Raw genomic sequence first — 25260 nt, forward strand, 5'->3', positions numbered from 1 at the left:
TATAAAATCGTTCACTTCCTCCACTTTAGCGTCTGAGGTGCCCTCAATTCTGCTAAGGCCAAAACAGTGTAGATTTTCCATGTTTTTTTTATTGAGTACACTTGCGGCTCATAAAATGTAAACAATCACGATTTCTGTATACACATGTAGTTAAACATGTCATTTCATAAGTTGCAATAGAATTTGGTAAGAAATCTTTAGTAAGTATGTAAATGGGTTTTATATGAGGTCACATCTAAATCAACAATGTAGATATCGATCAATGTTGATGTTCTAATCAATGTCGATTTGTCCGTCAGTCAATTTGTCCTGTGTTTTAAGGTGCAAATGTGCTGATTATTTGCCCGTTTTGTATATTGTAGTTGTTTACGGAGATAATAAAAATATATTTACATAGAGGTGTGTTCGTCCTCAATATCCCAAGCAATACCGTACTCCGCTATGTGTCTAAGAAGCCATACAAGTGGAACAGCAGCGACTTCTCAACACAGCATTGTTAGCTTACGAAATTGGTTTAGAAACAACGGATTTTGTTATGAACATTTTTTTATAAAAAAAATACACAAACTAGATAAAATCGTTCTTTGTCAACAGATCTCCTGTTTGTAAATTATGCCAAATGGCGTTTGAAAGGCGTGTCAATCCAGAATAATAACCATTTGTATTTAGCAGGTCTTCTGTGAATAACAATATGTTTTGTACCTTGTTACTCATAGAGGACATACTAAATATCAATGGCTACCATTCTGGATATTTCATAACAAACATATCTTCTGATTGGTATACTTGACCAACACGATTTTTAAGGAAAAAATAACAATTGAAGAAGTTACAAATGTCGAATGATTTTTGTTGTTTGTTTTTGTACGAATTTTCTTAGTGCTATGCAGTTTTTTTAATGTTTATATTAATCAACAGCATAAACTTTTAGATTAATTTGATTTGGGAACATGTGCATTGCTCGGGAGAAAATACCAGTACAGTACAGTTTTTTTGTTTTTTGGGGTTTGTTTTTTCCTTGTAACAAGGCCATTCATCACCCAATTGATAAAGCTGAAGTCCTGAACAATCACTTCACTAATATCTCTACTTCAACACCTAACCTTGAACTCCCTCAAACTGCACAAAACTTTATCCCAATTTCACTAACACATATTCAAGTCACTGAACAAGATGTCTCTGATCAAATTAACATTCTTAATGCTAATAAGCCACCAAGCCCTGATGGCGTTATTCCAAAAATTGTTAAAAACTGAACCCTTCTCTAAAACTACCACTTATACTATTATTTAATAAATCTTTAGAATCAGGGATTGTACCTAATAGTTGGAAACAAGCAAATATTAATGCTATTTACAAAGGAAATGGTTCTACTAATGATGTCCGAAATTACAGACCTATATCAATAACTTCTTGTTTTAGTAAATTGATGGAAAAAGTTGTTTTTAAATATCTTCATAATTAGCCAGCTAGGCGATTGGGTGCCGTAGATCGTGAGTTCGAGGCCCGGTCAGGACACGAGTCAAAAAGTTGTCTTCCTTCGTCATTTGTGTTTCTAAGCTATATATCTATTTATTAGTACAATGTATCATATACACTCTGTGTTGGTGATCCGAAGATAAAGATTTGAATTTCCTGTCGTAGTTGTACCGAGAGAAATATATATAATATATGTACAATTTGTATCCATGTATGTAAATACATTGCGATCCAGGTATTCTATATCACCTTATAGACGACTTCCACAATGATTATGTCAGGGTACCGGGCCGACCATCACTGCGCCATTGAAACGTTCTTTTTTAAGAACGCCGATGTGGCGCAGCGGTATCGGCTGCGGATATTTCTGGCTAGGCGATTGGGTGCCGTAGATCGTGAGTTCGAGGCCCGGTCAGGGCACGAGTCAAAACGTTGTCTTCCTTCGTCATTTGTGTTTCTAAGCTATATATATATATATGTATATATATATGAACCCAGTTGAACATAGCTGATATTTATTTATGTATTAAAATATTGTTGCATTGATTTTAGTTCCTGTTTTCTATATATTAAATCAGTGTGTGAATAAAGTCATTAACTACAGTATTATTTAAAATTACATAAATTATATGCATAGAAAATTCCTTTACAGTTCAGGTGGTGATGACCTGTGCAATATAGGCACATGGACCTTTGGTCTAGCCACCTGTTACTGTCTCTATATTAATTAACTTTGATGTCTACAATTGTTTATTTATTTCATTCGGAATTGAATCACTGTTATATTTGTTTATATTTATGTTAAAGTGTGTATGTGTGTGTGCAAGTGCTTTATGTAACATATTCTGTGTTTATCTTGTGTTGAAAAATAGTTACTTCCCTTAATTCCTTTGTTTATATTATGTATTTCATTTCAAAATATTTAGACCAATTAATTTATAATATTGTAATTATATTCGATCACTCAATCCACCATGGAAAGAATTTATATAGGCTTGCCTCTTATTCGATCCAATTGATATTAACATCATGTCAATAAAATTTGTTGAAATGAAATTTTTAAAAAAAAGGCTTCGAGTTTTTGAATGTTAAAGATATCGTTTTTTTCTGAAAGATTATATTCCCATATAAATGAACCGCATTGAGGTCTCGCTGTCACAGCTGTTACATGTTACATGATATAATCAGTAGATTTTGAAAACAAAATGTGGCTGTGAAAACACTGGCTGTAGCTACTGATTACTTTTCTATGTGTGTGCGTGTATATACATGTACAAGTAAACAAAATCTGCACATTCTAGCAACCCAAAGGAAGACAAACGGCTTGATTGAAATCCAGATTATATATTTGGAACGCGCTTTAGATAGATATACAAACAAGCATAATTATGTACTTTGCACTGACTTCATTCCCTTATTATGGCTTAGTAAAAACTACGAAAATATTTCATGAATGTATATAATTATACACAAAAATCAAAATCAATGCACAAATTCAAATAGAATCAAACTATATGTGAATTATGTTATACAAAGCTTGACGAAAAGCATTTGGGATAAAAATGCATGCACACAAAGCAAATTCCAGCAAACTACCTAACTATTGGGTAAAATTTAGTCCCAGATATGGATTTATGATATCTAAGTCACTGGGAATTCTGATTACATTCTGCTGTGAAGTCTGCAAAACCAAACATGATTTAATACTGATTGCTGATATAAGTTGGCCTACCTCTGCTCTGGCACCTTTCTCAAACGCTTCTCATACACTGGGTTATGCTAATTTTTTCACTGCCATAACCGCCATCTTGCAGATTCAGGGAACATCAGGGACTGCATCCCACTTCAATAACCGCCGACAGTTTGGTGACGACATCCCCATGGCAACCAAAGCTTTCGGATCATCGGTCACTAGTGACGTCACAAGCCAATGAGCCTCGTTTTTTGCCCAGAAAATATGCATATTCAGAGCAGTGTTTAAAACCGAAGGTTTTCTGAAATATCAGTTATGAGGTCCACTGGAGAGACAGTGAGGCGGTGTTTCGGAATTTAAACTCTTTAAATTCTTTATTGCATCAGAATAGAGGGGGGGGGGGGGGGGGGTCATGCGATAGTTGCCTATGCCTTGAATACAGGCTTAATGCATTTTAACACATGTTTTAATACAGCCTTGATACGACAGTCATCTTGAAAATACCATATACATGCAAACTTGCCTGGGTCTCCTGTAGTAGTTGATGACACTGAACACACGGGAGGCCCTGAACTTAGGATTGGACAGTTCATTAGATTCTAATTGGTGTCTCAAAATGAAATCAAGCGTCATACTTGAGAAAACTGTAGAATTGTGCGAATTGGTGTACTCCAAACGCTTGGGGTGACATATTGTCTTATTTCTCGAGAACCATAAGGCGGATTTCACTGAAACTTTACATGAGTCTTTGTGTGTGTTTTCCAATACAAAAATTATGCAATCAGACAATAAGTGTCTTGAATGCAATTTTTATATTTTTTTATTTTTTTTTTTATTTTTATTTATTATTATTATTATTATTGAAAGTTAAATGAATTTGTAGATATCTTATTTGTTGTTGCTGCAGTTCTCGACTAAGTTTTTATTTTGCTTTTTAGCATTTCCTTTAGTATTACATATGCGGAGTTGACATTTACAACTTTATTATGAAATTTGGCAACGTTTCTTACTTTCCAAATTTTATATTTCACACTTATTGTTATTGCATTTAAAAAAGATATTGGTCATCTTCTATATTTCCTAGGAAATGTTCCTTCTTATTCCTAATAATTCTAAGAAGGTTTGGCTTCCACGGTGCTTGATCTTCAATATTTTGTTCTACACACGAGAAAAAGTGTTGTACATAGCTACAGTGGTAAAAAACATAAACTAAAGACTCTGTTTCTTCACACACAAAATACATTTACCATTGGATGTATTCATAACCTATACTTTTGCTGGTTCTTCTGGAACTCGAGAAGTTCCCCCGAAGAACTTGACAAGGGACATTCATAGACGTCCCTGATTTGATTTGTTATTTATTCGATGATTTTTATACCATACTGGTTTTGGAAAAAAGGGACCCAGAGGGCCTGTATCGTTCATCTGGTTGGATTTGACCAAAAGTCAAAATTTGTTAATAGCTGATTTGACCTTGAAAATGTTATTTATTCGATGATTTTTTATACCATACTGGTTTTGGAAACAAGGGGCCCAGAGGGCCTGTATCGCTCATCTAGTTGGATTTGACCAAAAGTCAAAATTTGTTAATAGCTTTATTTGTCAAATATGGGAAGAAAATAATCTCAACTGCTTCAAAGATAAAACCCAGAAACAAAGTTCTGATTCCTTAGGGGTGTTAAAAGACGCCAGGGATTGTTTTACTAACATTCATTAACATTACGATAGTGTTCGTGGCTTATCTGCTAAATTTGTGTAACTGTTCCATGTTCTATGCTATATGTGATCGTTTTTAATTTACTTGTATTTTGATAAATGGGCAGATCTCCGTTAGGTTTTATGAATGTGTGTTCGCACATGGAAACTGACACAGTTAATGAGGGACAAATCATGATTCTGCTGTCGAGTGCGTGTGATCCCAGATGTTTATAATACAGGAGACCTTTTCCTCAATAGCATACCCCGCTTTCGGGCTCTTAGCAGCGATACGTTCTCTACATATATAGTTTTATTTAGAGTAGTGTCTATTTATAGTAACACAAATAAAAGTTTTCCCTAATCACTCGCTAATGAATTAAGTCAATGTCACAACAAACCTCTCAACTCGAGATTAGCATAATATCTTAAATTGTATTTAATCAATTGTTCTCTGTATGTACTAATTTGCCCAAACAAATGTGACCCATGACTATACCTCTCTCGGACTACGCCCATGGAGGTAAAAAGGATATGAAGCATACATATCTGCCCCTTATCTGGAGTGGTGTAGTTTTGAAAAAATTTGGTTTAGAACTTCATTTTTACTATTTACTGGTATTCTTGCTCGTGACGTTGTCCAAGCTTTGATATATAGTTGATATGATTTGGGTGTAATATTGAGATTTAAACCATCCAGATTTGAACAAGAACAGATTAAATATCTCATGATGTGGTCTCTGTCCAATTGCTGAATTAAGTATTTACCAAAGGCATTCCAGTGGTCTAATTTTGAGTGTAATGCCCTGGTTAAAGTTTTAAAAAATATTTGCTTTGTATAAAGTCTTCTAAGTCAACCATATTTATTCCACCTTTAACTTTGCTATTGCAACATATTCTCCTATTTACTAGGATGATTTTTCCATCGAAATCTAATGACTAGTACTTTACCTTCAGGAGTGAGAATTCTAGTTTTCCAAACGTGTATACAGTTCTTGATCTTTTGAATTTTACCCTCCATATTTTGTCAGTGTCTGTATCATAACAGTGATACATGCCTAAGGTATTTACTGCATTTTTCGTCCATTCTATTTCAGCAAAAGTAGAGATTTTATTCTTCCATCTACCAAGATAGATAGCTTCTGTTCTATCATAAATTATTTTTGAGCCAGATACTTTTTCATATGTTTTTAGGATTTCAAATAATTGTTTTTTATAGATTCTTTTCTGTGTATGTGTTGCAAGTCATCTGCAAACCCATTCAGTTTTACTTCAGAAATTATTGTATTTGGTTATTTTATTCCCATTATTCCATTATTGGCTCGAATAATTCAAGCAAGCGGTTCTGCCTGAAGTATATACATAATCGGTACCATCGGACACGCTTGTCTAGCAGATCTTGATAATTTATATACTTAGAAGTGAATCCATTTGTCTCAATACATGTTTTTGCATTATTTACTAACATTTTGACCCAATTACAATATCTGTCTCCAAAATTGAATTGTTTAAAGCAATGAAATCATGAATTATTCATCAGACATAATTATATTGTTTCCCTGACCTCATGCAGTTGTTGTAAATGGACAAGCCCTAGGATAGAATCGGGAAATACTGTATTAGGTTTTAGTGAACTAAGTAGATAAATATTTATTTTGACTGGGATCAATGTATCTGTAAGTCTCGTGCTGGCCAGTTAAACTCTTCCACTCACGTTGAGACATCTCCGTCTACGGAACAAACCCATGTAAGATTTATGGAAAATTGTAAACTGGATTGCCTGCCTTAGTACCAATTCTATCCGCTAGGCTGCATGAATATAAAGACAGGTCAGGACCGCCATTTTGGTCAAGGGAGCTAAATTTGGCCCATTCGATTAAAAAATCGTTGGTTGATTCTGGTTCAGGATTCCCTCTTTTTTAAAATTGTTACGTTCAAAAACGTCTTGTTTCAAATTAATCGGCTGCTTCCAAGTAGCGTGTCTAATAGCAGGTCAAGGTAGTAACAGAAACATCGATCAATTATGTTTAATTTGGACATTCAATACACACGTAATGGTTTCGATTACTGACTACGAATTATTATTTGATGCCAGATAAGACAGCAGTGATTTTATGAAATAGACGATTACATAACACCATTTTTGAAAAAGAATATCCCCAGGTCTATGTAGATATTAGCCAATCAAAATCGCACGGTTGATAGCCCTGACCTTACGTTGTATTTTCGAATATACGCCTTGGAATATCGCAACCTCGCGTAAGTGTCTGACTGGCTAGCACTAAGCAAACGTCGTAAAATGTCTACACTCAGGTTGAGATGAAATTCTCCGGTTCTAGAAGAACCAGTGTAATAATTTGCCATTAAATACATGCTATAGCGTATTCTAAATGTCCGGCTCATGCAAATGTCATTTGACATAATTGGTAAAACAATATGGTTAAACCTACAATCTCCTAACCTTAACTAAGTTGACATCCAATGCACAATAAAAAAAGATATTCAATGGACAAAGAAATGCAAGAAACAGTAAGGTTAGATGATTTAGGTTGTTCCGACAATGGCAATTGAGCAAAGGCAGGAGTACCCCGCTCATGCTTTTATATGTCTGCCTTTAGAGTTGGTATATTACTATCACTGGTTTGTATCCAACTATCTATCAAAATTTGCTTCTCAGAAAAATCATTGTTTTGTCATCAAATGATCCTGTCCAGGGAGGTACATGGCTATTGGCTTTTTGTTTCAACATGGACTGGGATGACAACTGTTACGCTGATAAACCGAGTGACCTTTCCGGAAAATTCAATTCCATTTTTACGTTCCAGCTTTTAGTTGCGCTTAACCTGAGTTATTTTCTTCCTTGACTTTTACGTCTGAGACGTAAAAAATCGTTCACTTCCTCCACTTTAGCGTCTGAGGTGCTCTCAATTCTGCTAAGGCCAAAACAGTGTAGATTTTCCATGTTTTTTATTGTGTACACATGCGGCCCATAAAATGTAAACAATCACGATTTCTGTATACACATGTAGTTAAACATGTCATTTCATAAGTTTCAATAGAATTTGGTAAGAAATCTTTAGTAAGTATGTAAATGGGTTTTATATGAGGTCACATATAAATCAACAATGTAAATATCGATTAATGTTTATTATCTAATCAATGTCGATTTGTCCGTCAGTCAATTTGTCCTGTGTTTTAAGGTGCAAATGTGCTGATTATTTACCCGTTTTGTATATTTGTAGTTGTTTACGGAGATCATAAAAATATATTAACATAGAGGTGTGTTCGTCTTCAATATCCCAAGCAATATCGTACTCCGCTATGTGTCTAAGAAGCCATACAAGTAGAACAACAGCGACTTCTCAACACAGCATTGTTAGCTAACGAAATTGGTTTAGAAACAACGGATTTTGTTATGAACATTTTTTTATCAAAAAAATACACAAACTAGATTAAATCGTTCTTTGTCAACAGATCTCCTGTTTGTAAATTATGCCAAATGGCGTTTGAAAGGCGTATCAATCCAGAATAATAGCCATTTGTATTTAGCAGGTCTTCTGTGAATAACAATATGTTTTGTACCTTGTTACTCATAGAGGACATACTAAATATAAATGGCTACCATTCTAGATATTTCATAACAAATATATCTTCTGATTGGTATACTTGACCAACACGATTTTAAAGGAAAAAATAACAATTGAAGAAGTTACAAATGCCGAATGATTTTTGTTTTTTGTTTTTGAACGAATTTTCTTATTGCTATGCAATTTTTTTAATGTTATATTAATCAACAGCATAAACTTTTAGATTAATTTGATTTGGGAACATGTGCATTGCTCGGGGAAAATACCAGTACAGTACAGATTTTTTGTTTTTTTGTTGTTTTTTTCCTTGTAACAAGGCTTCGAGTTTTTGAATGTTAAAGATATCGTTTTTTCTGAAAGATGACATTCCCATATAAATGTACCGCATTGAGGTCTCGCTGTCACAGCTGTTACATGTTACATGATATAATCAGTAGATTTTGAAAACAAAATGTGGCTGTGAAAACACTGGCTGTAGCTACTGATTACTTTTCTATGTGTGTGTGTATATATTCATGTACAAGTAAACAAAATCTGCACATTCTAGCAACCCAAAGGAAGACAAACGGCTTGATTGAAATCCAGATTATATATTTGGAACGTGCTTTAGATAGATATACAAACAAGCATAATTATGTACGATTTTTAAGCACTAACTTCATTCCCTTATTATGTTTCAATAAAAACTACGAAAATATTTCATGAATGTATATAATTATACACAAACATCAAAATCAATGCACAAATTCAAATTGAATCAAAATTATATGTGAATAATGTTATACAAAGCTTGACGAAAAGCATTAGTTTTGGGGATACAAATGCATGCACACAAAGCAAATTCCAGCAAACTACCTAACTATTGGGTAAAATTTAGTCCCAGATATGGATTTATGATATCTAAGTCACTGGGAATTCTGATTACATTCTGCTGTGAAGTCTGCAAAACCAAACATGATTTAATACTGATTGATGATATAAGTTGGCCTACCTCGGCTCTGGCACCTTTCTCAAACGCTTCTCATACACTGGATTCTGCTAATATTTTCACTGCCATAACCGCCATCTTGTAGATTCAGGGAACATCAGGGACTGCATATTTCTTCGATAACCGCCGACAGTATGATGACGAAATCCCCATGACAACCAAAGCTTTCGGATCATGTGCAAAATACGATAGGGAAAAATGTTCCCCACACAGACTCTGATTGTCAGTAGGCTTGAACCGACGTTCTGTATGGCTTCTACTTCGGAAGTTTTTTTTCCTCATTTCTTATTACAACCGAACGTCGCACAAGAAACCATTATGACAATACATGATTAGCGCCCAAATGATGTTAGGTCGATGCTAAAAATATGCTAATTATTGAGACAGTCTTCTTGTTAGTGGGAGTTTCTATGTAAAGATGATGGATTTATGCACTTGTAACGGCACAAGCCAATGAGCCTCGTGCTCGCCCAGAAAATATGCATATTCAGAGCAGTGTTTTAAACAGACGGTTTTCTGAAATACCAGTCATGAGGTCCACTGGAGAGAGAGTGAGGCTGTGTATCGGAATTTAAACTCTTTAAATACTTTATTGTATCAGAATAGCGGGGGGGGGGGGGGGGGGGGGTCATGCCATCGTTGCCTATGTCTTTTATACGGGCTTAATGCGTTTTAACACATGTTTTAATACGGGCTTGATACAGGCTTAACGACAGTCTTCTTGAAAATGCCATATGCATACAAACTTGGCTGGGTCTCCTGTAGTAGTTGATGACACTGAACACACGGGAGGCCCTGGACTTAGGATTGGATAGATCATTAGATGCTAATTGATGTCTCAAAATTAAATAAAGTGCCATACTTGAGAAAACTGTAGAATTGTGCGAATTAGTGTCCCCCAAACGCTTGGGGAGACATATTGTCTTATTTCTCGAGAACCATAAGGCGGATTTCACTGAAACTTTACATGAGTGTTTGTGTGTGTTTCCCTATACAAACATTATGCAATCAGACAATAAGTGTCTTGTATGCAATTTCTTATTTCTAATAATTTAAGAAGGTTTGGATTCCACGGTTCTTGATCTTCAATATTTTGTTCTACACACGAGAAAAATTGTTGTACATAGTTACAGTGGTAAAAAACATGAACTAAAGACTCTGTATCTTCACAAAAGAGACATTTACCACTGGATTTATTCATAACCTATACTTTTGCTTCTGTAAATAAAATACAGTAAGTAAAATTCCATTCAAATTGTTTCAATTTCTGAGTAACCGCATGATATTTAGATTTTGTCAAAATACTTCCCCAGTTTTTAGATTCAAATCTGCTTTGAAAATGTTCTTCCCACTTTAGCACTGTATTTGGTCTACAGTCTAGCATTAGTATATTTTGTATTTTTTACTTTAAGTGATTTGGGTGTATTATGTGTTATTTCTTTATTTGTAATTTTCTTTATTTCTACTATTTGTATGTCAGTGTTAATAAAAAACAATCAGTGTCTTTAGAAACCTCATCTTTCAGTATTTGTTTGTATTTTGGTGTTATAGATATCTTTATATAAGCACAATCAGATAGTCAGTTAAGTTGGTAAGTTTTCATAAAAGGGTAACGGTATCTATGAAATATTTTCCTTCTTCGCTCCATATGTCTTTAACTGTGGTCAAGTTAATATGTAACAAGAGGCCAATGGCCACGTACCTCCCTGGACAGGATCTTTTGACGACAAAGCTAATATTTTCTGACAAGCTGTTAAGTGGCTGTTGACTTACTTAAGATAAAGAGATTCTAAGTTTTACAGTATTTGACCCCTCTGACCATGAAAATGTCGAATGTCATTGGTATGAAGGATTTTAAGAATACGCTATAGCACTTATTAAATGACAAATCATTTCGCTGGTTCTTCTAGAACTCGAGAGGTTCCCCCAAAGAACTTTCTCTATTTGACCAGGGACATTCATAGACGTCCATGATTTGACCTTGAAAATGTTATTTATTCGAGGATTTTTATACAATACTGGTTTTGGAAACAAGAGGCCCAGAGGGCCTGTATCGCTCATCTGGTTGGATATGACCAAAAGTCAAAATATATTCATGTTCAATTTGTTAATAGCTTTATTTGTTTATGTCAAATAATGCTATGGTTATGGGGAACTAATCTCAACTGCTTCAAAGATAAAACCCAGAAACAAAGTTCTGATTCCTTAGGGGTGTTAAAAGACGCCAGGGATTGTTTTAATAACATTCATTAACATTACGATATTGTTCGTGGCTTATCTGCTAAATTTGTGTAACTGTTCCATGTTCTATGCTCTATGTGATCGTTTTTAATTTACTTGTATTTTGATAAATAGGCAGATTGCCTCGAAAATTCGACAATTCACTTGTCTGTACTGTCGTTATTACTACTTGACAAATTATATATGTATATACATATATACAGGCTCCTTCAACACATGCAGCAAAAAAACGTGCAAATTGTGCCCATACACTGAGTCCACAGACACGTTTAAATGTGTAATAAACAACCGTGTTTATCACATTTTAGAAACACTGACATGCACATCAGCCAATGTTGTATATCTCCTCTCCTGCAAAAAATGCAAAATGCAGTATGTTGGAGAAACCAGCACAAAGCTCAACATCAGAATCAACAATCACCGTTGCTCCATCAAGCAAAACAGACCAGACTTTCCTGTGGCAAGGCATTTCAATTTACCTAGTCACAGTTAGAAGGATATGCAGGTGGTCGCCATTGATCACTGTCCTACCTGGAATGAAACGAAACGTCGTTCCAGAGAAAGATACTGGATTACCAATCTCCAAACCTGCTACCCTCGGGGTATGAACGAACGTTAAAGACGTCTTCTGGATATACTCTCCATCTGACCATTATATCTGACTATTCATGTAGTTAATTATTCAATTTGTTAAATTTTTCATAATTGCTGTACTTTTTGGGGCATCTCTTCATTGTTGCTCTTTGAGACTCACATTTAGTCGCCTCCCGCCATCATGCAACAGCATCTTGGCCCGAGTTGGTCCGAATCGTCTGTTTCCCGTAGCGTCCTGTAGGGACACTTCGGCATTCGTATTTCTTATATTTTCAGTCTTGATAAATATTTGTAGCAGTTTTTTCACACCACTCTCTATAATTCTTATGATCTAGTACATATTTTTCTAAAGTTTTTCAGACTTTGTACACGATATTTAATCAATCACTGTAGAGACGATAATGCAACATTTTTTATATAAATGCAATGTCGTCCACTAGCAGTGTTTAGGGACGAATCGTCTTTGAACTCTTCGGAATACTTTCACGTGCGGGGGAATTCAAAATATCTCTGCCGTTGGTCGCGTAGCGTTCTAGTGTTTGAACATGATGCAGTCACGCTAGTATCCGCCTTCGGCCCACGTTTGCCGAAGGGTTCATTGTGGTTTCTTCAGTTACTAAAACATTATTCTTATTGTATTTTATTGTATTTCCAGTACTTCTTATATATATTATGTGATTGTATTTGTAATTTTTTGTGTTTTGATAAAGGGGCGGATTGCCTCGAAAATTTAACAAAGCTTATTGTTTACACTGTTTGAATTACTTCTTTGCCCTATATATATATATATATACTGAAACGAAAAAGAAACGCAACTTCAAATTGTAGGTTTAATAAAATAATACTTGTGAGCGTTATGTTTAAATTTCATATGTAATAGTTAATATTGAATATTGATGTAACATCCTTTAAATGTTTAGAGATTTTTAAGAACAGGTCACTTTGCTAGAAGGTCATGATTGGTAGTACCCTACGTGAATCCAAGTTGAAATGGCAGCAGTTTTGAAACCGTGCCCTAATATCGTGTGTGTCCTCCTCGAACAGTTATCACATCTCTAATTCTTTGTTGCATTGAGTTCATCAGGGCATTGACTTTCCGTATTGGAATGTTATTCCATTCTTGGACGAGTGCATTTGCTAACTGAGGGAGGGTATTTGGGGGGTTACGGCGATTTCGAATTCTTCTGTCTAATTCATCCCACAAATGCTCGATTGGGGACAGGTCGGGGCTATATGGAGGCCAATCTATAGGAACAATGTTCTGTGTCGCAAGAAAGTCTCTACAGACTCTTGCAACGTGTGGTCTCGCGTTATCTTGCTGAAAGGTTAGATGATGCTGCCTAACAAACGGCACAACATGGGGCCTAAGGATCTCATCCCGATAGCGTACGGCCGTTAAATTCCCATTGACTATCACCAAAGGCGTCTTCAAACCATGGGAGATTCCCGCCCAAACCATAACTGATCCACCCCCAAATCGGTCGTGTTCCAAAACACAGGCGTCAGCAAAACGTTCGCCTCGACGCCGGTACACACGTTGACGGCCATCTGCTCGAAATAACGTGAATCGAGATTCATCGGTGAAGAGCATAGACCTCCAACGTCTCATAGGAAAACGTCTGGGCATATGTGCCGTTGCCCATTGCATACGACGTGCTCGACGTTGCGGTGTTAGTGGTAAACCAACGTACTGTCGCCTTGCACGCAAATTAGCCTCACGCAGTCTGTTGATCACTGTTTGGGGATGAATTCGACGGTTATGATTACCAATCGTATTCCTTGCCGTTTCAGCGGCCGTTAATCTCCTGTTACGCAGGTGTGCCAACCTAAGAACCCGGTCTTGACGTCGCGACGTTACGCGTGGACGTCCTGATCTCGGCTGGTCATCGACTCTTCCTGTTGTGTTAAGACGTGAAACTAATCGACTAATAGTCGATTTGTGAACTCTGAATTGTCGAGCGACGTGAAGTTGCGTGTTCCCTGCCAGAAGCATCGCTATAGCACGTCCTCTATCAACCTTTGATAACCGTGGCATAATTGTAAAAGGAATTATTGTTTGCAAAAGTATTGGCGATGATGTGGCTCAATGTTAGTGATGAATTGATACTGGTTTGAATGAAAAAAGAACGCATATGTTTGTACAGGCACGGTTTTTGATGTTTTTACCGCGCCGGAAGTGCATAGGTCTCTAGTCACACTTGGGTGATTTTGAAGATTGGTATGGGTGTTAGGCAGGGTGCATGTTTATTTCCGCGATTTTTATACAGATATGTATATTTAATACAAAATTAATCACAATTTTCCATGTTGCGTTTCTTTTTCGTTTCAGTATATATATAATTGAAACTAAAAAATGTCCTTGTGATGGATGAACATTATATATATATATATATACTTTATGTCAAACGCTCAGTGTCCGATATAATATAAGAAAATAATGATATTAAAAAACACGTATTATGATATATAATGAAAGCGCTCATGCTTTACAGATCAACGTGTTATCCCCGTTAGGCTATATGAATGTGTGTTCGCAAATGGAAACTGACACAATTAATGAGGGACAAATCATGACTCTACTGTCGAGTGCGAGTGCGTGTGATCCCAGAGGTTTTATAATACAGGAGACCTTTTCCTCAATAGCATACCCCGCAAGTGGGCCCCTAGCAGCGATACGTTCTCTACATATATAGTTTATAAGTAGAGTAGTGTCTATTTATAGTAACACAAATAAAAGTTTTCCCTAATCACTCGCTCATGAATTAAGTCAATGTCACCACAAACCTCTCAACTCGAGATAATCTCGCTGAATGGTAGCCCTTTATATCCTGGAATTAACTTAGTCGCTCTTCTTTGCACATTTTCCAAATATCTTTTAGTTTATAGGGGCACCATACAATAGCACCGTATTCGATAGGTGGTCTAACCAAAGCCTTGAATAACTGCTTGAATATTGTCTGATCTAAGTACAAGAACGATCTGCGAATAAGCCCAGGTATACTATTCGCTTTATTTACTGTTTGTTGAATGTGAGCGTCTACTAGCACATCGATGTCTTTTTCCTGAGTTATGTGTTCCAGGTCGATCTTCTCCTCACCAGATCCTTCCATGTAGTAACTCCTCGTGTTTTTGCCATTGACTGAAAGAACTTTGCATTTTTGTAGATGAAATTTTAACAACCATATATCAGATTTCAATGTATTTAAACCTTTTTGAAGTAATTGCTTATCATTTTCACATTTGATATTCCTGTATATCTTAGTATCGTCCGCAAATCAGAATGTTGTAGATGTTGTGTGCTCTGGTAAATCATTTATATAAATAACAAACAATATTTGGCCTAAACACTTCCTTGTGGTATTCTGCCGGTTACTTGGTGTTCATCTGATAACTGCTCCATTAACCACGCTTTTTTAAGTAAAAGAAGACAACGGGTAGTGGTAGGGGTAGTTCTATCCATGATATGATCCGTTCGCTAATACCGTAGCTTCTAACTTTTCCTATTAGTCGTCCATGTGGGTCCTTATCGAAGGTCTTCATGAAGTCCATGTAGATCATGTCAATCTTCTTGATCTAAAATTTTAGAACCATTATATGTTGCAGCGCCGTTGACTGTTTTGACATGAACCGAAATTGCCTATAACTAAACATGTTATTTATATCCATATTCTTAACAATTGCATCCCGTATTAGCCTTTCCATTGTTTTACCTATGATGCTTGTGAGGCTTACAGGTCGGTAGTTTCCAGGTTCTGTTTCCGATCCCTTTTTAAGAATTGCCGCGATATTACCTTCTTTCCAAGCTAATGGTACTTTACCAGATTCCAGTGATTTGTTGAAAATAATACTTAGAGGTTTGCATAAGACTTGTTGAAGTTCTTCAATACTTTTGGGTGTATTTGGTCAGGGCCCTGAAATTTGCTTTAGTCCAATTGTCCTATAATTTTCCTGACGAGTTCCACACTACATATCGGATCCTTAAACATACTTTCTGTTGGCTGTGTTTCCATTGTTGGTATTTCTCCTCGAGATTTTTCCGTGAACACACTACTGAAGAACGTAGCAAGAACATCAACTTTTTCCTTGTCACTAACAGCCATTTTTGCGGTGTCACCATTCAAGCCTTTTAGTTCTGATATGCCAGTTTTCACTTTTCTTTTGGGTTGATGTATTTCCAGTATTTCTTAGGGTTTTCCTTTTATATTCCCTGCAATGCTTTTTTACATTTCCCGTCTAGATTTCCTTAGTAAGCCCTTGATTTGATTTTTCAGTTTACAGTATTCCTTATATTTTAGCTCGCATCTGGTTTCCATATATCTGTGCCAAGCCCTGTGTGTTTTGTTGATTTTCTGTCTAACTTCCTTAGTTAGGGGAATACTTCCAATGTGTATCCTTACATGTGTGAACCAGTTCCAAAACGTTGTTGTACATTGTATTTACGTTCCATTCAGAATCTCGCTCAAACTAATGTTCAGATCTTTTTCCATGCAATCAAAGTCTCCCTTGTTATAATTTCTCCGGTATACATCTTTATCAGGTTTCTAACTATAACAGATACATTTGTACTTCAGAACGAAGTGATCACTGTGTTCTGTTGTTGATGTGAGGTTGTGTTTGGGGAGTCGCTTACATGATGATAAATATCACAGACACACAAAAACACGTCTTCACGTTCCAAGTCGTTTATACAAAGAGAGCTTCAATAAAGGGAAAGAACTCTTACAGTTTGAGTTCCAAATTATCTCCCCTAGATCATATGACTTTACTGTTACAAGATATTATGTAATCTCATCACACCCATACAACCATATACACAACAACTGTGGCCGAGTGGGCTTTGGTATTCTATATCTTTCACCATTTCCTCTTCGTTAGTAATTATTAAATCAAGTACAGTTGGTTCACATCCTATTCTCATTCTATTGAAGTTCCTGACATGTTGTGTTGAATAATTGTTTCTTAAGCACTCTACAATTTTTTCACTTTCCTGGTCATTTAAGGATTGAATAAAGTTATGTTGAGGTGTATGGGGGTATAAACCTCAATAGGTCTTGAGACAAATTTGATGAACTGCGATAAATTTGTCTCAAGACCTATTGAGGTTTATACCCCCATACACCTCAACATAACTTTATTCAATCCTTATATTTATATTTTTTTGATATTTTTGTATATATTTTGTCCTTGACAAATAGGGACTTGTGCAAGTCTACCACGGAACTTACCGAAATGTACGTCATCACTCTTCGTCTACATATGGTTATTACTTTCAGGATTTCTTTCGTTAACAAACTTAATAACAAATTAAAACAAATATTATTTTTAATCGAATTCATTTCATATAAATATGATCACTTTTGAAAATGATATAGTCCTAGCTCGACAAATGTATTCCTACGCCGGACTTGATATAGTTCATTGAAAAATGACTTGAGTTAACAGTGGTAGGTTCATTGAGTCTGAATTAAGTGGAAATATAAATATTACTTAATGAATATGAATTCCAGTTTATTTTGTGGAAATTAAAATCACCCATGATAAGTTGATGGGAGTAGTCAGTAGACATGGTTGAAGTGGAATTTATCAGATTATAAAGTTTTTCCATATTTTGCCTATCGGTATTAGGACTTTTATATATACAACCAAAAAGAAGGTCGTTTGCAGTGAGTTTGATCTTGGCCCAAATACTTTCCGTAAATGAAGATCCAATATTTACTTCGTTAGCTTTGTGCTTTTTTCTTACGTGAATTGCTACCCCGCAATGATAGAAATTTTCATTTAGAAATAGATCGAATCCTTCTACGGAGAGTTCAGGTAAAAATCTGCTGTTTCGGAGATATTCTCTGTTATTGCAATTATATCTATACTTTTTTCTGATTTAATTCTTGTTTTAAGCTCGTCTAATTTGTTTAAAAGACTATCTGCGTTGGTATAACAGCATACGAAGGGTTTGACTAGGCTTAATTTACTCTCGTACTTATTTCTGTTACTTTCCTGGCCCACGAAGGGCACCGGACTTTGTAGGTGAATTCCCCGACGTATTTTGATCTCTTTTCTTTTTAGCTTCTTCCTATAACAGTTTCTCCTGTTCCCTTTCCGTATTTGTCAAATCGTTACTGATCTATTTCTTTTTAAAAGCATCTTCATCTCCCAAATTCTTTATGTTTCTGAATAAAGATTTGTTTTATCTTCCAGATTCTTCAGTGTTATCAACTATGGCCTGTCTTTCCTTTGTTCCTTGGCGGTATCCTTTTCGAATTGTCCCAATCTTAGAGATTTGGTAATACCATTTCCTTCAATGTTTACATTTTGTTAGTACCGTATTTGACATAATAAGGGCGAAGGGTTCGGGTAATTGACAGTGATGGCGCCCTTATTAAGATTACATATTCTGAAGTTTTATGAAACAGACTATACCTTATAGCAGAATACCCAAGGCTGTGGAAACGGTAAAATATTCCAGTCATAAAAATATTCCAGATGAAGATATCTGTTCATTATCATATATCAAGCTTAAAGATCACCTGAATATTCATGTTAACTTGTAAACCATGCCAGCTGATCTTTAGACTAGAGAACGTGGGTTCCACCATTTATGTTCAAATGGAACTCTTTTGTGTTCTATTTATAGACACATGTGATTTCCAAAATCATATCAGACATCGTTTTCTTTGACCTAATAATGAATTTACAATGTCTTTTACTAGCTTTCTATTCTGAACAAAAGTTATTTATCAACAAGAATGAAGTATTTTACATTATCTTCAAATAAAGATGGTAAGCTATAATTTGAATGTTTGTTTACTTTCGGGTGCTCTTTGCACTGACATGTCATCTGTAGGAATATACCAAATGTGACGAAAACTTGTGTTCCAGTTACTTAATTTGCTGAAGAAAATTGAACATATAAAGTAGTAAAATATGAATTATTACTTTTGAACACCATTTTGACACTCAGTCCTTGAAAAAAGGTATGGGCGCCCTTATTAGGCAGGCGCCCTTATTAGGTCAAATACGGTATTCTGTTCATAATTTCGGTATAATGGGATATCCGTTCGTCCCTATTTGTGTTTTCGTACTCTGGGGCTTCATACATTACGATGTTGTATTCCTGGGCTTTTCTTTCGTTAATTTCTGTCATGATGTTGTGTGTGATGATTGGTGACTCTGTATTATCTTTGGCCATTCTGACGTGTTAATTTCTTCCGTGTTTCTCATTTCCTTTATTAGTTTACGAACTGTGGCCTGATCACATTTGTTGTTTATGGAGTTTTCTTATGCTGAAATCCTTGTTTCATAATTGTCCATAATTTCCTGACATCTTTCCTCGATATCCATGTCGATTATTAACAGCTTTTTTTTTACATCTTTCCACATTCGGCACTGAACCACATAGCGTCCGGAGACTTCAAAGGGTTCTGCAATCATCTCCTGTCTTTCCCATGCACTGTGTGCAATGGTAGGAGCAACAGCGACCACATTGAAGTATTTTTGCTTCCGAGTCCGAGAAGACTTTGCTGCAGTCCATACACGCCAAAACAGCATCCTCTTCGTCGCTGTTATTCGGTGGTTGGATGTTTGTGGAAAAGTTAGAGCTTTCTGATGTCTCCCGTGCGTTAGTTTTCGAACCGGATTTGGACCCAGAGGGTCTTCCTCGGCGCGGTTTCGGTGCGTTGCCAGGGACGCCGCCATATTTTTTTGCCGCAATTGTTGACGCAACTGTTATAATCGGCTATGTCATTCCTCCACGCCTGTAATTATCAATCCGTGTATTCACGGGCCTTCGGACAACTATTAATGGCACGCCTGCCTAATGACACTTGTCGTTTCTTCTTTAAACTTCCGAAATAGGCTAGTTTTGTTGCTACATGTTTTCCGATTGTTTACCTCGGTCACATGACCGGAAGAAGAATATGCCTGTGTACAAGATTATGTACGTTTATATATATGTATGTAGGTCATGTTAATGTGCTGTAAATCCTAACAAAAGGAATTGAAGTGATGGGTTGGGGAGTCAAAATGCTGAATTGATCACGTTACCTTAATTATTGCTGAAAAGGCGAATGTGTTGATTTCTCAATATTTGACACTGACAGTAGGAAGAGGTTGCTTGTGCCTCAAGTTACAGCAGGTGATCAAATACTCGTCTGCTGTCGTTCAACTATTGGACCCTCACATTCTCATATCTACCAGTAATATTAATCAATCATATATAATATCACAATTATTTTACTGTCATTGTGATGTTCATTCATCATGGCGCTGTCGACTGCTGCATCATTTAGTACTGTTCTGTCTTCCCGTGGCCGAGTGGTTAAGGTGTCCCGACACTTTATCACAAGCCCTCCGCCTCTGGGTTGCGAGTTCGAGACCTATGTGAGGCAGTTGCCAGGTACTGACTGTAGGCCGGCGGTTTTTCTCCAGGTACTCCGGCTTTCCTCCGCCTCCAAAACCTAGCACGTCCTTAAATGACCCTGACTGTTAATAGGACGTTAAACAAAACCAAACCAAACCAAACTTCCCGTGGAACTGAAACTCACTCAACATCGGTTTCCTGACAAGATCTCTCAAGACAATTTTGCAATCTTCTATTCCAGCCTAACACCACTGTAAATATATCTTGTTTCTTCATTCTTGTGTTATGTTACAAACACATTACCGTAGGTGTATATACGGAGCTGTTCAAGTAAAGATCCACCAACATCACCTGTTTGACAGGCCATTTGTTTATAGATTGTATTGACATACGGCATGTCGTAAAACAAAACAAGCTAAAAATAATAGTAATTTGTTTATAATTAGTCATTCTAAACAGATTTTATTATATTTTATTGTATATTCTTTATTAATATGAAAATATATTTTCGAATTTCCGATGAACGTTTAGGTCAATTCGATTCCACAAAGGAGTTACCTCCCCTGACACGGATTTGTTCACACTGCGGCAACCATCACAAGAAAACATCTTTATTACAACAGGATGGATCTCTTTCAAACTTCATCAGAGTCATCCCTTGGGAGAGAAATCTAAAGCTGTTAAAATTAGGGCCCTTTCCCTCGAAGGGTTTCGTATTCTTTAAAAATCTTACCAAAGCTGTTATATGATCTCCATGTGGTGATCATTGTGGAGGAACTATTTTAGGGTTGGCAATGGTTGGTCGTATTTTTCACTAGGACTTGATTTCAACCAAATTTATCAACCATAATTCTAACTCATTGGAAAATGTAGATGTAATTTTGCCGCTATATGGAAAATTTTATGTGGCATCTCTCTCCGGAAAACAACTTGATTCAAAAACAAATGTCGTAGTTATGGGATAACTAAGTTGTAATTAGGAGAAAGCTATGTCGTAATTAAATATTTGATTTTCTATTGGCATTAGTGTCTCTTAATAAACTCAGTAGATAATGCATTATAAGTATTAATGATTAAATGGAAATATGACTTACTCTAAATTACTTTTTTTTTAAACCTAGAAGGCATGGTAACAAGTCACATGCGTTTAAGAACATCAACATATTTCTCCTAGAAAGTGGAAAAATGAAGAAAAAACCGTTCGATTCTCCGATTGGACGTGAAAAGGCCTGTTACCTGCGTGCGTTATCTCCGGGTACTCTGGTTTCCTCCCAGAGTAAGAGCCATCATGCGCCTCCATCCGGACAAACAATTAAGTGATTGATGTAAGTTATATAACTTAACACACAGCAGGTATACAAATTTGTAAATTGTCATAAGTTATTTAATATCGACAACTGAAACAGGGAATGGACGTACTGATAACGGACTACAGACATTTGTGGGGGATAACGGGTCCGAAGACGGAAGGACAACACAGATACAAACGTTTGCAGATAGTGTTATTTATTATGCTGAAGTAAATGTTGATGTAAATTAAATACAATAGAATTATTTAAAAGTTAAATATATTTCAAGAAAATTAATTCAGTTAAGAAAATGAGATAACGCTGATTTCCAAAACATAGGAAAAGGTATTTTCGGACATTTTTTAATTTCTACTTTTTTTCCTCAACCGACCAATATAACTTTTTCTCATTTGAAAGCTTTAGTATGTTTCAGGCTGTTATTGGCAAGAACGATACTATAACCAATATTTTTTGTCATCATGTAAGGTATATAGAGAAAGCTGATATTAGAAATAGAATAAAATGAAATGATTATTATAGGCATGCTGGTATGAGTACGTGTTCTGAAAGTAATGTCTTTAGTGTAGATAAAATATCTTATATGATTTATTGTGTTAAACGAGCATAATAACTCCACTGTGAGGGCGTGAACAATATTGATCCCAAACTTTAAGCTTTGTTCTGCACATACTGTTGTATGAAACAAATCCAGCGCACATCGTGCAGAGATATGTATCAATTTATGTAATATTTCATTTTTGCCGGATGTATACTATGCTTCAATGTTGATGGAATGATTGGATATCATGATTGCATACCGGTGTAATTGTTTTGTTCAGGTTTTTTTTGTTTTGTTTGTTTTGTTATTTTTTTGTTTGTTTGGTTTGTTTGTCTGTTTGTTTTTTGTTTTGGGGACTGGGGGGGGGGGGGGGGGTTGGTAATGCGGAAAATTTAAATTACAGATGTCACCACAAGAACAGGAATGTAGTATGTTATTGATTTTAAATGAAAGTCTAAATAAAAGAACAATACGCATCGCATGATGATAAATGAACCATAGAAGTTGGACTGTTAGTAATCATTCAATAATGGTAGGTAAGTATAATAATTAAAAATAAAGTCTCTCTATGTTTCTGTTTATAGACATAACACTTCATCACGCTAAATTTCATAATCCCTAATCTTCATTTAATTCCCTTCAAATCAACTGCTAAGTTACGTTAACAACTAATTATTAAGTATTAATTAACATTTAAAGATAACTGTGAATCAACCCGAGTTACATCCCAGCAGGATTGGTTTGTTTATCAAATGCTAATTCATAGTGTCTTTTTACTCTTAACTCATCTTTAATATTTGTAGGTAACGTTGTGATTCTGCCCACTCCTTTATGCCTTCGCGGCAGTAACCAGTACGTCAGATCGACTTTGGTCATCCGATGCTTGGCTTTGATCGCCAGTCCGCTATTATTCAAAACCAACCAGTTTGCTCATGTTTATACAACATACTTTCATTTACAAGAAATTCCCCGTAATTAGTGGACAATTATTGAACTGCAATTATGAACAAACTACGGCATTGATTCTGACATAACGGTATATATTCTATCATTTATCACATTTTATTATTTTTGTCAAAATCCATGTGTAAAAACCATACAGAGACTTTAAGTAGTACAAATAACGTGGTCCGAGGGCAGTTCTCCGTGTCTCAGCGATTCAAGTTTAATTCCGTCCCTTTGAGCAGTAATATTTCTCGCAGTTTTTCTTTTTCTTGCACCCTTGGTTGCAGCATCCTGCAAAAAACATTATTTGGCAAACTTTTATATCTATGGAAGATATATCACAGTTTGACGTAAGGTATTTATGTAGAAAAATAATCCTAACATGCTATCATGTCCAAGAAACACATTTTCATCCAGTTTATCAAACTCCTTCTACAGAACTAGATTTATGTTGTGAAATTTCATTCTACCACAAGAGAACATACGTTTTTACATTTTATTCCCTAACATCAATTCAATGAATATCATAATATATAACTATTTGCATAGAGACAGGCGCAATAGATAAATGCAATGGTCGCCGACAGCCAAATACTTACATCTAATTTCTGAAACTTATATCCAAACTTGTACCAAGGCAATAAGGGTTATATATATATATATATATACTGAATTTCAGGTAGCCAAACATATTCTGCATGAAAAGCAAACCGAAATGTGTAAAATATAAATCGACCCTTAGAGAAAGAAAATCAAATACAGAATTACTATATGTTGTTCATAAACCTTGCTATAAAGAATCATACTATCGTTAAACTGGTATTTCACTTTGATTGCATACAATAATATGAACAAAAATTGGAAGATTTCAAATATCTTTGATACTCAAATACCATTTCATCATAGTTATAGTTCAAACTATTCTTAAGGAATTGAAGTGAAAAGTGCATTTGAATGGAAAGCAGATAACAAATCCGCATCAAATATTTCAATTACATGACTGACTGATATCAGAAATCTATGTAACATTACTGTTTAAACTGGACAAATAAAATGACGAAAGGTGATATTCACTGTTCAGAAGCCTTTAAACATGTCCCAGGAAATTAAAGTGAATTTTGACTCAAACATGTATCCAAAATGAAATGGCAGCATGTGGGTTTTACCGGTATTTCAATCAAGGCCAACAAGAAAGATAGGTTAAAGTTGATATATAAAACTTGCTTCGTATTTGTCGTAAGTTAAACGTGACAGTTTTTATTCATCTATACAAATAAGAGTGATGTACGATACATATTAATTTGGTTTGAAGTATCAAAGTAAGACACCAACGCAACACGGACACCAGAGGAAACCAAATAACACACTTTTACTCATAATCGATAGGATTAAATATACATTCAGAAAACTTAATGAAGTTATCGTAATCATCGACATTTATCTCAAATAAATATTCAGGAAACTTAATGAAGTTATCGTTATCATCGACATTTATCTCAAATAAATATTCAGGAAACTTAATGAAGCGATCGTTACCATCGATATTTAACGCTGTGGCTTTGTGTTCAGTAAACAGACCTGTCCGCAAGAAATTGGTCAAACACAATAAACAATATTGCTTTTCATCAGCAAGTGTTTAACTGTTTCCGTCTTAAGCTTCAAATATTATGAGTTTGAATTTGATGTTTTGATGTTTAATTTTGATGATTTTACCTAAGTTTTCTCTTTATTTAAACTTCCTCATACTGGCTGTAAAGTGTCAGTTTGGAAGACAGAAACTTGAATTTATAACCACATCGATCGAAAAGAATTATGCTTATACCACATGCGTTTT

The 25260-nt window shown here is 35.5% G+C and overlaps 2 protein-coding genes across 3 annotated transcripts in view; both read right to left on the bottom strand.

Annotated features, from left to right (window-relative positions):
* LOC117317555 (multiple epidermal growth factor-like domains protein 6) overlaps positions 1 to 9560 on the bottom strand; it is an 89592-nt gene extending 80032 nt beyond the window's left edge. Inside the window, exon 1 of one of the 2 annotated variants that reach the window (XM_033872378.1) lies at positions 9446 to 9560. The gene's annotated coding sequence lies outside the window, so the exon portion shown is untranslated. The remainder of the gene's footprint in view (positions 1 to 9445) is intronic. The other variant, XM_033872379.1, reaches the window with a different exon arrangement.
* Positions 9561 to 22122: 12562 nt separating this feature from the next.
* LOC117317559 (cubilin-like) overlaps positions 22123 to 25260 on the bottom strand; it is a 34110-nt gene continuing 30972 nt past the window's right edge. Inside the window, exon 13 of the mRNA XM_033872384.1 lies at positions 22123 to 23717. Within this exon, the coding sequence (XP_033728275.1) occupies position 23717 (1 nt within the window). The 3' untranslated portion in view covers positions 22123 to 23716. The remainder of the gene's footprint in view (positions 23718 to 25260) is intronic.

Source organism: Pecten maximus, chromosome 19, assembly GCF_902652985.1.
Source record: "Pecten maximus chromosome 19, xPecMax1.1, whole genome shotgun sequence".
Taxonomy (NCBI): domain Eukaryota; kingdom Metazoa; phylum Mollusca; class Bivalvia; order Pectinida; family Pectinidae; genus Pecten; species Pecten maximus.